General features: G+C 39.1%; 1 protein-coding gene across 6 annotated transcripts in view; it reads left to right on the top strand.

Annotated features, from left to right (window-relative positions):
* The window catches only part of LOC138167149 (meiosis-specific coiled-coil domain-containing protein MEIOC-like), a 50,148-nt gene that overhangs the window by 22,489 nt on the left and 12,541 nt on the right, over nt 1-15,118 (top strand). For all 6 annotated transcript variants that reach the window (XM_069095846.1, XM_069095843.1, XM_069095847.1 and 3 more), the window contains 4 exons: nt 8,639-8,802; nt 12,384-12,485; nt 12,702-14,478; nt 14,886-15,020. In XM_069095846.1, the coding sequence (XP_068951947.1) occupies nt 8,639-8,802; nt 12,384-12,485; nt 12,702-14,478; nt 14,886-15,020 (2,178 nt within the window). The remainder of the gene's footprint in view (nt 1-8,638; nt 8,803-12,383; nt 12,486-12,701; nt 14,479-14,885; nt 15,021-15,118) is intronic.

Raw genomic sequence — 15,118 nt, 5'->3', positions numbered from 1 at the left:
AGACTAATATGTTGACCAAAATGGCAAATATGTTGGGTAAAAAAATTCAAATAGATCTCACTGGGTTTATTTATTTAGCAAATGTTTATGAAGTATTGACTTTGTAGAGAGAGACAAAATTTGAATAAAACATGGCCATTGCCTTCATAGAGCACCCCAGGATACATTAAAATTATGCACCTGTACTGACAGGTAAAGTTCAGTAGTTCTAACTGAAAAGGTCCTGTCCTTAGATTGAAAAAATAATCTACAAGCATAAACAGAGAGAAACCTGGTTTATAGAATCAAAGAATTCGAGAGTTGGAAGGGACTTCAGGGGCCTTCTTGTCCATCCAAAGTCTGAAAGGGAAAGGAATCCCCACTATAAGATACTTGACCAGTGATATTTTCTTGCTTGAAGACTCCCTCCCCTCCCCCCCACTCCTCGACATGAAGGAGAACTTACAGTTCTTGAGACATTTAATAATTAGATATATTAGCATTAATTTAATAGCAATTTCTGTAAAAAAGGCCATGGGAATTTTTGTTGACAAGTATAATATGATCAAATATTGTGAACCTAGAGGTTTGAAGGGTGTACTTAACAATGCTGTTTCAATAACATCTTAAACGATGCATCAGATAACAGAAGGAAGTTCACAAGGAAGCAAAGACAAGCATAAAGTTTTGAAGATAATGTATAGAATTTATTATATGTTCTTTTTTTGAAGCAACAATATGAAAATAGATTTACATAGAATATCCTTTTTGTGGAAATGCTCTTTTTTGGGAGTTTAATTTCAGAATGAAAAAGATGTATTTGTTTGATATCTTACAAATCTAATAAAAAGGATGAAAATATTTATAGCACCATTTTTGTAGTGGCAAAGAACTAGGAGCAAAATAGAATGTCCATCCATTGGAGGATGTCAGAATTAGCTATGAAAGTAATGAAATACTGCTGCACTCTAAGCAGCAGAGAATACGAAGAATGGCATGGCAGACGTGCAAGTGGATATAAAACGAAGTGACTAGAACCAGGAAAACAGTTTAAACAATGGGAACGGAAGGAACAATAACAAATCAATGGAAACTGAAAGCTGTAAAATCATACTGACCAAAATGGGCCTCAAAGAAGAGATGTGGAACTCCTAACACCCTTCTTTGGGGAGATAGATGACAATGAGTGTGGAGCACTGCGTGTAACTGGTCTTAAGTGATTTGTTGGTTAGTTTTATTTTTTATTTTTTTGCTTTTCCAAGGGCTTAAGTTTGGGGTTAAGCGACTTGCCCAAGGTCACACGGCTAGTTTTTGTGTTAAGTGTCTGAGGTCGGATTTGAACTCAGGTCTTCCTGACTCCAGGGCTGGTGCTCTATTCACTGTGCAACCTAGCCGCCCCTGTTGATTAGTTTTATTGAACTCTTCTTGTTCTTTATTATAAGGTATGGGTCTCTGATGGAACATAATGGGACAGAATATATTGTAAAAAATTTTAAGGGATATGGGAGGGAGAAAACTACCTAACTCTATCAGTTAAGGCAGATACCATACAGTGTAGCTATAGTAAAGGAAGAGGAGTGGTTAAAGCTTAATTTTACAGAAGACAAAACCCTAGAAGGAAGAAAGAAGCAAAACCCATGTCCTCAAATCCATATCCAGAGCTGATGCAACAGACATGATGAGTTAGAGTTCTAATTCAAGAAATCAAATTTTACCTCTTAGATAATTATTAAAGCTTGACAGCATGAGAGCTTACTAGACTGTAGCCCCACATGGGTATACCTTATTCAGAATAAACAATAGATAAAGGGGATAGAGATAGGGATTATATTTTAAGAAAGTATACTCATATGAAGACACCCAGATGCTAAGTGGAAACAAGAATTTGAATAAAGATCAGTGGAATGTGAAACAGAATTTATTTTCATTGATGTATACTTATAGACCACTTGGACAAAAAAAGGTATATGTGAGGAGTTTGGGAAACCTAAGCCCAGTACAAAAACATGATAGAGTGGTGATGGGGGACTCTGTGTATCCCCAAATCCACTAGGAACACTCCCTTTCAAAAGCAGAGCAACTAATAACTTCCTAACTTGTCTTAGTGGTGATTTCTCTACTTTTTGAAGGATGAAAATAACAAAGGCTTCTGGTCTGGATCCTATTCTTACTGACAAGGATGAACTGATAACTGGTATAGAAATGAAAGGAACCTCTGGAGGAAAATGAAAATGACTGCTCATTCCTAGAGTTTGTAAAAGAAGAGGGGAAAACTGGGCATTATCTGACATGCATTCTAGATTTGGGGAGAGCAGAGTTAAAAAATGTGCTCCATTGTCGAATACCGTTTATAAAGACCTACTTGTTCCTTGGTCATTGAGAATGCCTTTGATTTCTATGTAGGAGACTCTTATCCAGATTTTGTGTAGATAGTATGTATAGTAGGTATATAGATCAACAATTACTGAGGCTTTCATGACTTTTTTTTTTTTCAGTATTTATAAAGTCAGAGATTTTTCTCTATACCTTTGTCAGTTCTCCTTCTCTCAGATGGCTTATATATGAGCCCTTCATTGTCTTCAGAAGTATATCTCCTCTAGTATGGCTCTCCTCTGTATATATAACTTGTTCGAACCTAGTTGCTTTTCCCATCATGGCTCCCTTTAGTGGAATTTTTTTTCCTTCCCTATAATCACACTGGGGACTGTGATGTTATGGTCCAAGTAGATGTTATGGACCCAAGTAGATCCAAGTAGTTCCAGTATTCTTGACAGGAAAAAAAAATTTTCATGAAAAACTTTTTTTTTTCTCAAATGCTCTATTAACTTCTAGTTTACATCATTCATTTCTGCAAGATTCTGAGTTATAAATTTTCTCCCCGTTTTTCCCCTACTCACCACCCCAAAATAGCGATCCCATTGGATATCCCCTTCTCCAACCTGCTCTCTCCCATATCTTCTCCCATACCCCTTCCGACATTCCAGTAGGGCACAGTGGATCTCTATGCCCCAGTACCTGTATATCTTATTTCCCAGTTACATGTAGCTTGATATTAATAATAGTGTGTGTGTGTGTGTATTTTAAACATTTGATTTTAAAACTTTGAAAACCCACCCTTACTGGGAAGATAAGCAATTCAGTATAGGTTGTACATGTATAGCTATGCAAAACATTTCCATAGTGGATATATTGTAAAAGACTGACTATATTTCCCTCCCTCCTATCCCACCACCCACTTGTTCTGTTCTCTACTTTGATCCTGTCCCTTTTCAAAAGTGGGTGCTTCCAACTTCCCTCCCCCCCCAGCCTACCCTCCCTTCCATCATCCCCCTCTCATCCCCTTCCCCCCTACTTTTCTGTAGGGTGAGATACCCTATTTAGTGTGTATGTCATTCCCTCCCTAAGCCAAATTCATGAGAATAAGGTTGACCCATTCCCTTTTGCCTTCCTGTTCTTCCCCTCCATTGTAACCATTTTCCCTTGCCTCTTCTATGAGATAGTTTACCCCATTCTGTCTCTTGCCATCTCCTCTCATATTCCTCTCTCACCTCTTAATTTCACCTTTTAAGTATCATCCCTTCCTATTAAATTGGTCCGGTGTCCTCCATTTATGTATACCTGTACACATATATACACACAATCACATATGTATTCATATGCCCTTATAACCTCCTATAAGACATATGTATGTTTATATAGACATATGTGTGTGTATACACACATTTCTATTCCCTTCAACTATTCTCATACTGAGAAAAGTTTATCAAGTTACAATTATCGTTTTTCCATGTAGGAATGTAAATAGTTCAACTGTGATAAGTTTCTTATGATTTCTTTTCCCTGTTTACCTTCTCATGCTTCTCTTGCTTCTTGTGTCTGAATGTAAAATTTTCTATTCAACTCTGTTTTTTTCATCAAGAATTCTTGCAAGTCCTCTATTCCACTGAATGACCATATTTCCCCCTGAAACATGATACTCAGTTTTGCTGGGTAGGTGATTCTTGGTTTTAATCCCAGCTTCTTTGACCTCTGAAATATCATATTCCAAGCCCTTCGATCCCTCAGTGTAGAAGCTGCCAGATCCTGTGTTAGCCTGATTGTGTTTCCACAATATTCAAATTGTTTCTCCTGGCTGCTTATAATATTTTCTCCTTGATCTGGTAATTCCAGAACCTGGCTATAATATTCCTAGGACTTTTCTTTTTGGGGTCTTTTTCAGGAGGTGATTGGTGTTATTCTTTCAACCTCTATTTTGTCCTCTGGTTCTAAAACATCAGGGCAATTTTCCTTGAGAATTTCTTGAAGGATGATTTCTAGGTTCTTTTTTGATCATGGCTTTCAGGTAGTCCAATGATTTTTAAATTATCTCTCCTGGATCTATTTTCCAGTTTAGTGGTTTTCCCAATGAGATATTTCACATTGCCTTCTATTTTTTCATTTGTTTGGATCTGTTTAATAGTATCTTGATTTCTCATAAAGTCACTAGCTTCCATTTGCTCCAGGTCTAATTCTGAAGGAATAATTCTCTTCAGTGAGCTTTTAAGATTGTTTTTCCATCTGGCAAATTGGGCTTTTTAAGGCATTCTTGCCACATTGGCTTTTCGAGCCTCTTTTGCCATTCGAGTTAGTCTGTTTTTTAAGGTATTATTTTCTTCAGTCAGGCTGTTGACTCATATCATAATTTTCTTGCATCATTCTCATTTCTCTTCCCAATTTTTCCTCCACTTTTCTTATTTAGTTTTCAAAATCCTTCTTAAGGTCCTCTATGGCCTTTAACCAGCTTGTATTTTTCTTGGAAGCTTTTGGTGCAGGAGTTCTGACTTGGCTGTCTTCCTCCTGTTCCATGCTTTGATCTTTTTTGTCCCCAAAATAGGAGTGTAAAGTTGGATTGCTCTGCTTGCTTTGCTTTCTTTGCCTGCTCATGTTGCTACTCAGTTACTTGACTTTTGGGTTTATTGCCATAGTAGGACTCTGCTACCAGACAGGGGAGCTTTGTCCCAATCACTGGGGTTTTCTCATCTGCTGAAGGTACTAGTTAGGTGCCCTCTCTGAAGCTTCCACATGCTCTGGCAAGCTGGTTACACACCCCAGGACCTTCACCCTAGACCACAATCTAGATTCAAGCAGGTTAAAGCAAGAGTGATTACCCCTCAGAATGGTCGCTTGGTCCCTCTAGAAGCTGCCATGGTGGCAGCTTCAGGGCCGTGGTGCCTCATCGGCTTCTCCCTCCAGTGTATAAATGCCTGACCTGCACTCCCAAACTACTGGATCCCAAAGTCCACACTGCACTGACCTCTCACTTTGTTCTTTAGATTCTATGTGTTGATAATTCTGAAAACCGTCACTGCTGCTGGTGATCTGAAGCCCCTCCAGCCAGCCCTGAGGCTAAAACCTCAGGTTCCTGCGGGGCTGGGCTAGGCTCCCAAAGCACTGCCCTGGCTGCTGTCCTCAGCAGGAGGTTAGCTTCTCTGTGTCATTTTGTGGATTTTGTAGCTCCAAAGTTTGTTCAGAATCACCTTTTACATGAATTGAAGGAGGTGGGAGAGGAGCCCCATCGAAGTTCTGTTTCTACTCTACCATCTTGACTCCACCTCCCCTGGGCTCACATTTCTCATGGAAAACTTTTTTCCAAATTTTTTTCATTTTTCTTAAGAATGTAGTACTTTCATTTTCATCCTTAAATGCACTTGAGATGACTTTACTCAGTCTTGCCAAGTTTTTAAAAAATTAGTTTGGCTTTCTATGGCTTTTCTCTTTTTAAAGAGATACTCCTGTTCATAGTTGTCCATCTTTTTTGGGTAAAATTTTACAGACAAGTTTATAGCCCAATCTTTTTGTAAAAAAAAAAAAAATTTCCAGTTACATGTAAAAACATTTTTTTTTTTTTTGTGGAGGGACAATTGAGGTTAAGTGACTTGTCAAGGTCACATAGCTAGTAAGTGTTAAGTGTCTGAGGCCATATTTGAACTTGGATCCTCCAGGGCTGGTGCTGTATTCATTGTGCCACCTAGCCATCCCTAAAAACAATTTTTAACATTCATTTAAAAAAATTTTTGCATTCTAAATTTTCTCCCTCCCTTGACAGGCTGTTTGATATAGTTTATATATGTGCAGTCATACAAAACATTTCTATTAGTCATGTTGTTAAAGAAAACACAGAATACCCCCCCCAAAAAAAAAACAACAGTAAGAAAAATAAAGTTTAAAAAAGTGTGCTTCGATCTGCATTCAGACTACATTTTTTTTTCTCTAGTGGTGAATTGCATTTTTTTCATCATAAGTTCTTGAGAATTGTCTTAGATCATTGTATAACTGAGAATAGCCAAGTCATTCACAGTTGATCATCATACAGTATTGTGGTTACTATATACCATGTACTCCTGGTTCTGCTCACTTTGCATCAGCTTCATGTACTTCCAGGTTTTTCTGAAAGCATCTTACTCATCATTTCTTACAGCACAGTAGTATTCCATCACAATCATATACCATAACTTGTCCAACTATTCCCCAATTGATGGGCATCCCCTCAATTTCCAGTTCTTTGCCATCACAAAATGAATCTAGCCAAGTCTTGAATTAGGCAGCTACTTCTCTCATTTGGCAAGTAAATCAGGTGTTTACTTGACTAAGATACTTTCTGGAATCACATCTTTTCCATCTCACAATTAACTGAAAGATATAGAAAATCTGATAATATCTCATTGAGCTTATTGTTGATTATAAAAAAGCGTTTGATTCTATAGAACAAAATACCATCTTTTATTGTTAGATATCTGTACAGCAAGGCAATTCAGGATTCCTTGTAAGATTGAATAGAAATAACATCATAAGAATGGAGGAGGCAGATGGTAGACGTAATCCAGGATTGGGGTTTGGCAGGTATGATAAGCTAAAGGAAAAGGGGGCAAGGGACTTCAGGAGAGAATAGTGTAGAAATGAGTTGTTCACCAAATAGGGAAGAGAGGAGAGGGTATCCAGTGCTGACTTAATAGCCTGGGTGAAGGGAATAGAGGTAACTGTGACGTTAAAGAGAACAGGGTTAGGAGTCCTAAGGCATGGGCAAAGATGGGGTGACAAAAGATTAAGGTTAGATAAAGGAATTTCAGAGTTTGTGCATGAGACAGAGTAGAATCCTCATGGATAAAATTGAGATCAAGGATGTGACCTCGTGTGTGGTGAGACAGAGTGAAGGTGTAGGTTGTAGAAATTGAGTAGATTGAGGAGCTAGAAGTTAGGGCATTGGAGGGAGCATCGACATATTGGAGTCCCCTAGTATGCAGCTGGAGTTGGGGAGGAAAGAGAGATGGAGCCTAGCACCAAACTGTTCCAAAAACATCTGACAGCCAGAGTCTGGATTGGGGGATCAGTTTGGATAGCGCAAACTTCAAAGAACAGGCTGCTGAGTGGTGGTGGTAAATGGAGAGTCTAGAAGTGGCAGTGGGGAACAAGGAGCATTCCACTTCCTCCAACATGACCACTGAGCTTAGGATTCTGGGAAAAAGTAGCTAGTACTAGATTGAGTATATATCAGGAAGGAACTGGGTCAGTGAGTGCCTCAGGGATAGGCATGCTGGAGGCACGGTGAAAGGGGCAGGCGGATTTGGAGTATGACACTGAGTGGGGGGTCAGGTTCAGGAAAGTAGGAATAAGGGAACGGACAGGTGGGAACAGGCAACAGAATTTGAATATTGGCAGCCTGCACTTTATATAATCACTGCGCTGAGGAGAGTACAAGGGGCTGTTACAGTATGTGTGTAACCACTGAAGCATGAATCCAGGCACAGTATCATTGAGGAACGCACATGATTAGTCACATGAGACTTGGTTGAAGGAACAGGGTGATGTTTAGCCTGGAGAAGAGAGAACTCAGGGAATACATGTTAGCAATGGTCAAATATTCAGAGGGCTGTTGTGTTAAAGAAACCCCAGAAATCAAAGCTGGGAGCAATGGGAAAAACTTACAAAGAAGAAAATTTAGGCTTAATATTGGAAAAATCTTCCTAATAATTATACCTAAAAGTTAAAATGAGAGAGGGAGGTAGGGGAGGGGTAGAGGATTGGAGATTTTCAAGTAAAGATTGGACATTGGCTTGTTGGATGTGTCAAAGTGGAAATTTCCAGCTCTAAAATTCTAACTTTATTTCATACTGCTTCAAAAGAAAAGAACTAGGAATTAGGTTTTTACTCAAAATAAAGAAGAATTTAGTAATAATTGGAGCTGTCCATGAAGTAATGAATTCTTCTTTGGAATCATTTGAATAGAGGTTACAGAACCTCGTTTCAGAGATGTTGGAGATGGCTTGGAAGATTTGACTTATAACCTCTCAGCTTACCTTTCAACTGTTCATATTCTTTGAGCCTAAAATAGGTTCTGAGAGAGGTCTGGAGAGGATCACTTGTGAATGTATAGGTATCAGAACATGGACATTGGGCTGTGTACCTAGGCCCTCTTGTTATTCCAGATTTTTGGCCTTGTGCTAGGTAGCTGAGGTTGTAAGGTGAATCTTTTGAATAAATGAGGTGTTAAGATTTACCTATAGAAACTTTTTTAAAGACAAATGTAGTCAGTTGCTATAAAGTTCTTTCCTCAGTTTTCTTTGTCTTTTTACCAAATAAAATTTTTTTTATCTGCTTAAATGATCTTTTTGTCTCCTTTCAGGTAAACTGTAAGAAACAAGGAATGGACACCCAATTATTCAGTCCTTTGCTGGGGGAGATTACTAATACGCCACCTCTGGAATCTTCCGGTTTATATAGCAACTGGTCAGTTTATGGAGATGACACCAGCCCACCCACCGCCTTTCAAGACTATGCCAATAAAAGGTGTCAAATACATTTGTTGTTTATACAGCCATCCTCTCAGTTATTAAGTCCATAACTTAGGAGTCATTCTGATGCCTCCCTCACCCTACTATCCCTCCATCTCATTATTTGCCAGGCTTGTAGATTCGACCCCCTGTGTGGCTCAGACCCTTGGCATCTCTTGCCTGGTCTGTTATAAAAGTCTCCTAATTGGTTTCCCTATTTCCACTCTTTCTCCTTTCCCATCTAGCCTTCATATAGATGCCAAAATGAAAAAACTTAATGACTCCCCATTGTTAGAATAAAATAGAAACGTCTTGACCTGGCATTTAAGGCCAGGCACAGTCTAAGTAACCCACTTCTCCAGCCTTAAAACTCCCATCATTCCCCTTCATGTATTCTGTGTTCCAGTCACGCTGAACAGCTGGCTATTCCCCAAGCTCAGTATGGCATTTGTTTCCTGCCTTAACTTACATCCTTTCTCTGTGCTGGAGCACATCTCCTCCTTTCCCCCAGGCCCTCCCAGAATCCTTCTCGCCTTCATTCAGTCCACGCCCTTCTCTTTCTGGGATTCCCTCCTTCCCTCTTTAAATCTTTTGGTATTTGCTTGTCTAGGCACGTGGTGTGGAAGCACCATGAGGGCAGGGACTGTTTTGGTTGTGGTATTGTATCTGCAGTGCCTTACACATCAAAACACTTGCTAACATAATAATTGAATTAAAATACATCTTTCATCCGGGAATCCTGCAGCCTAAGAGAGTAGCCCGTTTAAAATAAAGCCTGAACAGCTTCATAGCTGCTGTGCTTTGTAGTGTTGCCTCATGTGCTGACAGAAAAAGATCGGAATGGGAGAGCTGATTGGGATGTTAGAAATCATCGTCGTCAATGAATTCCTCATCTTAGAAGAGAAATCTCCAACCCTGAAAGAGGGAGACATTTATCCAGGGTCATACATGCCGTGAGTGACAGATGCGGGGTTTGCTGTCCGTCTTTGGACTCTTTACACCCTTTGTGTGCCACGCTGGCTCAGAATTACACTGGCAGTAGAATGTGTCAGCTAACCTTAGTAACTTTTTACCTGACTCTGATGGAACAAGAAGTTAAAATTTTACCTTAGAAGAATTTGTTCATAGTATTTTGTATCTTATAGGTAATGTCAGTGTCCAGAAGATCTTAGGTCTAATTGTTAGGGTTCAGCAGTGCTTTGGCTCTTTCATGCCTCTTGACTGTTTTTAGACAGCTGTTGCTTTAAAGAGCATTATTGGCAAAATAAGAATTTGGCAAAGTGGAATTGATTATGTTCCAATTCTTTGTTTTTTTTTTTCCTTGCCCCAGCCCCATTAAATCTTGAGGATGACTACCTTTTGTTATTGGATACTGCTGGGTTTTGTCTACCAGGATAGATGGTGTTAGAACTTGGATAGAAGATTGGGGGAAGGCTGTTGGAGCCTAGGCTCCTGCACACTCTTTACTTCAGACGTTGAGCTGTGCAGGGTCCTGCCTTCTGAGCAAAAGAGAAGGCAGGCTTGGGTCTCTTGAGAGATCTGAGAAATCACTAGGACTTTTAAAAGTGGCAGAAGATCCCTTTGCTCTGCTGAAGAGCTGCTTGCATCCCACAACTCAGTCTTCAGCTGTAGCTCTTTTGCAGTTTATCCTGAAGCTGCTTAACTTGTGTTGCCCATGTCTTCTAAGCTTTGAAAGCAGGAGGCAGCCTTTTTGTGTGCTGTGCTTGTGAAGGCAGTAATCTGATGGAAAAGAATTGTTGGAATCCCTGAAATTCTTAATAGAAATTGCAGAAAGTCTAGGGACTCAGCAACTGAGAGTTAAGTATAGTTGAAATAGTGTGGTCTGGTCTGAGAGCCCAGCTAGCTAGCTTTTTATAAAATTGATTCTATTTATATCTTTTAGTAAGTTTGGAACTGACTGAATTTATCAAAGGTTAATCTTTAAAGTTCATTGGGGAATTCCGTATCACTGAATTTGAGTTGGGAGGGGTCTTCAATGCATGCCTAGTGTAACTCATACCTGAAGAGTAGTCCCTCTACAACATACTTCATGCCTGGGATGCATTCCCTCCTCGTCTCTGCTTTTTAGAAATCTTAACTTTCTTCAAGATTCAGCTCCAGTGCCAGCATCCATCTTTGCATGTGGCCTTCCCTAAGTCTGTGTAGCAACCTCTGCCCACACCCGCAAGAGCTGAGTGTTCTCTCCCGTCGTTAGATTTTCCAGACATAGAGCTGTACCTTTTTTACTTCTCTACCTCTGTCATTCTTCTTTTGTGTTATATTTGTGTATATTTTATATCCCTTTATTTGAATGTGAATTCCTTAAAGTGAGAGACTTTCTTTTGTTCTTTGAATCCTGGATACTTAGCACAGTGTAGCAGAAATGTAGTAAGTGTTCGTTGAATTTTTTCAACTGGGCTTCCCGATCTCTGCTTGAACACTTCCAGGGAGGGAAAGCTCACCACCTGCTTATTAGGTGCCTGTTCATTTCCATCTTGGACAACTTTTATTGTTACAGTAAACTCAAATTTACTCTCCTGGCAGCTTCTACTCATTGTTCCAAGTTCTGTCCTTTAGAGGCCAAGTAAGAATAGCCCTTGAAAAACTTGCACTTGGCTTTCATGGTCTTCCTAAGTTTTCTCTTGTCCCGGCTCAGCATCCGTGTTCCTTCAGCCAGCCCTTATTTGTCATGGTCCTCAGACCTTTGTAACCTGTGAACATCTTGGACACCATCTTCTGGACACACGCTCTTATTCTTCCCTTCCCCAAGTGTTTTTCACAAAATAAAACACCTAGAACTGAACATAGTATTGCAGATCTGGGAGGCTTTGAGCAGAGCACCACAGGACCACTGCCAACCTAGTTTGGGATGGGAGCTGTTCTTACCTAGAGCTCTCTTCCCTTGTTTTGCCTGCTGTGTCATCTCTCAGTTTGTCTCAAATCAGACTTGCAGAACATGATACCCCCAGCTTTTTTTTTTCACCGACACTTGTCTAGATAGGCCTTCACTTTCTTATACTTGTGAAGTTGATTTTTAACCCAGATAGAGGATTTTGCATTAGTTTCTATTAAATTTCATTGTTCCTGATTTGGGCCCATTGTTCTATCTGGGAGGATTGTTTGGGCTTCTGACTTTGTCGTCCCAACATGTTAACTGTTCTATCCAGATTTGTGTTAACCTGCAGAATTAACACATACAATCATTGACATTTTTCTGTAAGTAATTAATAAAAACTCTAAACTGCATAGGGGAGAGGACAGCGCCCTAAGCTACTTTATTAGAGACTTAAATCCAAATAGATCCATCCCTTAATGACATTCCTTTAAATATTGAAAGATGGTGCTCCTTTTTACTCAGGCAAAAAAAAATCACAAGTTCCTTCAGCCAAGCCTTGTATGGTGCAATCTCTAGTGGCTTTACCATCCTGATCTCTGTCTGATTATTAGCCTTTCATTTGTCTCCTAGAAGTGTTATGCTTTGTCAGTAGTTTACAACAAAAATGTACATACGATTTAAAATAATTGGTCATTAATGGTGGTGTAGGTATTTTGTTTGTCAATAATTTTTCAAAATTATTTGTTGGATATATTTTCCAGGGCACAAATCAATTTATCTTACTCGGGAAATGGCCCTGGCACATTCGGATTGGTTTCAAGCATTTTGGAGGAACCAAATAACTCAGAGCCTGTTGCAGACTGGTGAGTTTATGCAGAAGCCATGTTATACAGTATAGAGAGAGGTTCTGTGTGTTTCTTAAAGTGATCATATTGACTTCCTCTAGGGGAAAGGTCTTGGCCTGGGATATGTATTGGAAGCATGTGGACTTTAATATCTTTTTACAGATAATTGTAATATTTTAGTTGTAGCATACTTAGAATGATGGGTATTATTATTAATTCTGATCTTTGTTATAGGAATTCTTTGTCCAGCCTCCTTCCTCCCATGTGGACACCAGACTTTGGTAGTGATGGTGATTATGCAGGATATTTGCTCAAGAATTCTGTTGCAGATTTTTCAAACTTCATAGAAACACAAAATTTCAATCAAGGACACTTTCAAACATCACCTGATATAGAGAACTTGCAAAGTGCGTTTGATGATCTTAGATTGGTAGACTCTTGGCTTTCTCCTTCAGACCATTCTAATCATCCACCCGATAATATTTTCAAAAGTACTCAACCGGATAATTCAACTTTTAAAACCAATGCTATTATTCAACCAAAAGGATTCTCTTTGTACAATGAAGAATTCATTCAAAGCAAGACTAATTATGAGGAAATGAAATTAAATAATGGTTATGAAAACTGTTCTGATCTTAACTCTTATTTTCAAAGTAGATATAAAGATAATGTTAGTATTCAGAAGGAACCTTGGAAACCTGATAGAACAAATGAGAAGATAACAAAAATTAATCTCCAGGAACAAATGAAGTTCTCTAATGATTTGGGCAGTCTGGCTGTTGATCCATATATATTTCATGAAAGCCATTTGCTTCCTAAAATAAATGAAGGTATGATACCTCCTCCGCAAATACCATTGTCTATGCCACCTCCCCTATGCTTTGTCAACCAACCAACATTTCCTGAAGAAAATTTGTCAGCAGTAGTCGACAGGAAATCCCAGGAAACCAGCTCACCAAATGATCCCAGTAACTTCAGCTTTATGGGCAACTTTGAAGATAATGGATGCCAATTTCCCATGAATTCCAAAGAAATTCCCTTGAAGCCCTTTGACTATGATTTGTCTATAAATTCTGCTTTACAGAATGGAAACTGTCAGTCACTCTTCAGGGAGCATATTTGGGTGGATGGTAACATGTTAAGTCCAGTTCCTATGGAAAATTCTGCATTTGTGAAGCCAATAGTATCAGGCTGTCAGCCCTCTTCTGGAGTTTCTGTCTTATCTGGTGACTCTCCCATGCACCAGTCTTTGATTTCTCCTTCATATTACGCACAGACACCACCAGTACCCTTTTACAGGAAGGAAGGGAGGTTACAAGTACCAAATGGTGTTTATAATGGTCTGAGGTTTTCAAATTCTGACACTAAAAATCAGAAACGAAATATACAAACGGGATGTTTTCCCCATGAGCCATTGGCTTCCAAGGATCATCATTATTGCAAAATTCCTGCCCGTTTGTCACCCAGCTGCCTGTTGCAGCAGAATGCTGCTAGTGAACACTCTGATAGATACAAAGTCCACAAAAAACAGAATCTAGATGATAGAAAAGGGAGGAGGAACTTGATTCCCCCCCCTGGTTACATAGGTCAGAACCGTCAACAGTTTAATATTTTCCAAAAGAAACAAGAAAAGAATAGTGTTAACATGTCAGATTTCATCAATCCTTCCTTCCTTCCTGCTTTGCCTTTAGTGTCAGAGTTTAAACAAAATCCCAATTTTACACCATTTAACCCTTCTCCGTTTATGCCAACAGCCAACTTTACTTTCCCACTGTCAACATTTCCCTTTTCAGAACTTGTTGACATTTTCCATCGTGGTGGCCTTAACAATTTGAATCCCTTCGCTAGTGATTTGTTTTGTAGGGAAGTAACACCACCATTCTTTGGCTTTCCACCACCTTTTAACAAATACCGGCCACCAAGAAATCGAAGTGGACCTGCTAATGAGCTTCATACCCAGCTGGAGCAGTGCTATGAGCAGTGGAGAGCTCTGGAAAAAGAACGGAAAAAGGTAATGTGGGTCTTACAGTGATAGATATGAGTTCAGTCTGGTTATGTACAATTTGGAACATTTCACATCATGGTTCTACTATCTGGTTACACAGTTGATGGAAAAATAGGAAAAAAATCAAATAGAGGACACCAAATAGAATTTCCCAGTTTCAAGCTATCTATGCTAAGATTGTGTGTGTGTTTTATCTGGCATACTCTTTGAATTTTTCCATTTCGATGGCAGTTATGTATTGTGATTGATAGTGGACAGATCTTATCATCTCTAGTTATGTGTGATAAAATAGATGTAAATGTGTGTATGTGTGTGTTAATACACACAAATCTGTCTGTCTCTCTAGATCTTATATGTATGTGATTTTTTTCCTGTCCAAATCTCACACTTCATATATGTTTATATTTCCTTAGACTGAGGCAGATCTTGCAAGAAACTTTCCAGGAAAGAGGGTCTCTAGTACAAATAACACTTCTGTTTCCCGACTTCCTGCCAATCCTTCCCGAGTGGATCGCTTAATTGTGGATCAGTTAAAGGAACAAGCCAGAGTGAGTATATATTCCTATTGTTCAAATGTTTTAGAGTAGTTGTTATATATGTTGAGTTTAAAATATGTGTAGTGTACAACCAACTAAATATATACATA

Source organism: Petaurus breviceps, unplaced genomic scaffold, assembly GCF_028583685.1.
Source record: "Petaurus breviceps papuanus isolate PSGF00001 unplaced genomic scaffold, PetGlider_PUasm1.0 227, whole genome shotgun sequence".
NCBI lineage: Eukaryota > Metazoa > Chordata > Mammalia > Diprotodontia > Petauridae > Petaurus > Petaurus breviceps.
The sequence above is the reverse complement of the archived record's forward strand: the minus strand, read 5'-3'. Positions and strand labels throughout refer to the sequence as shown.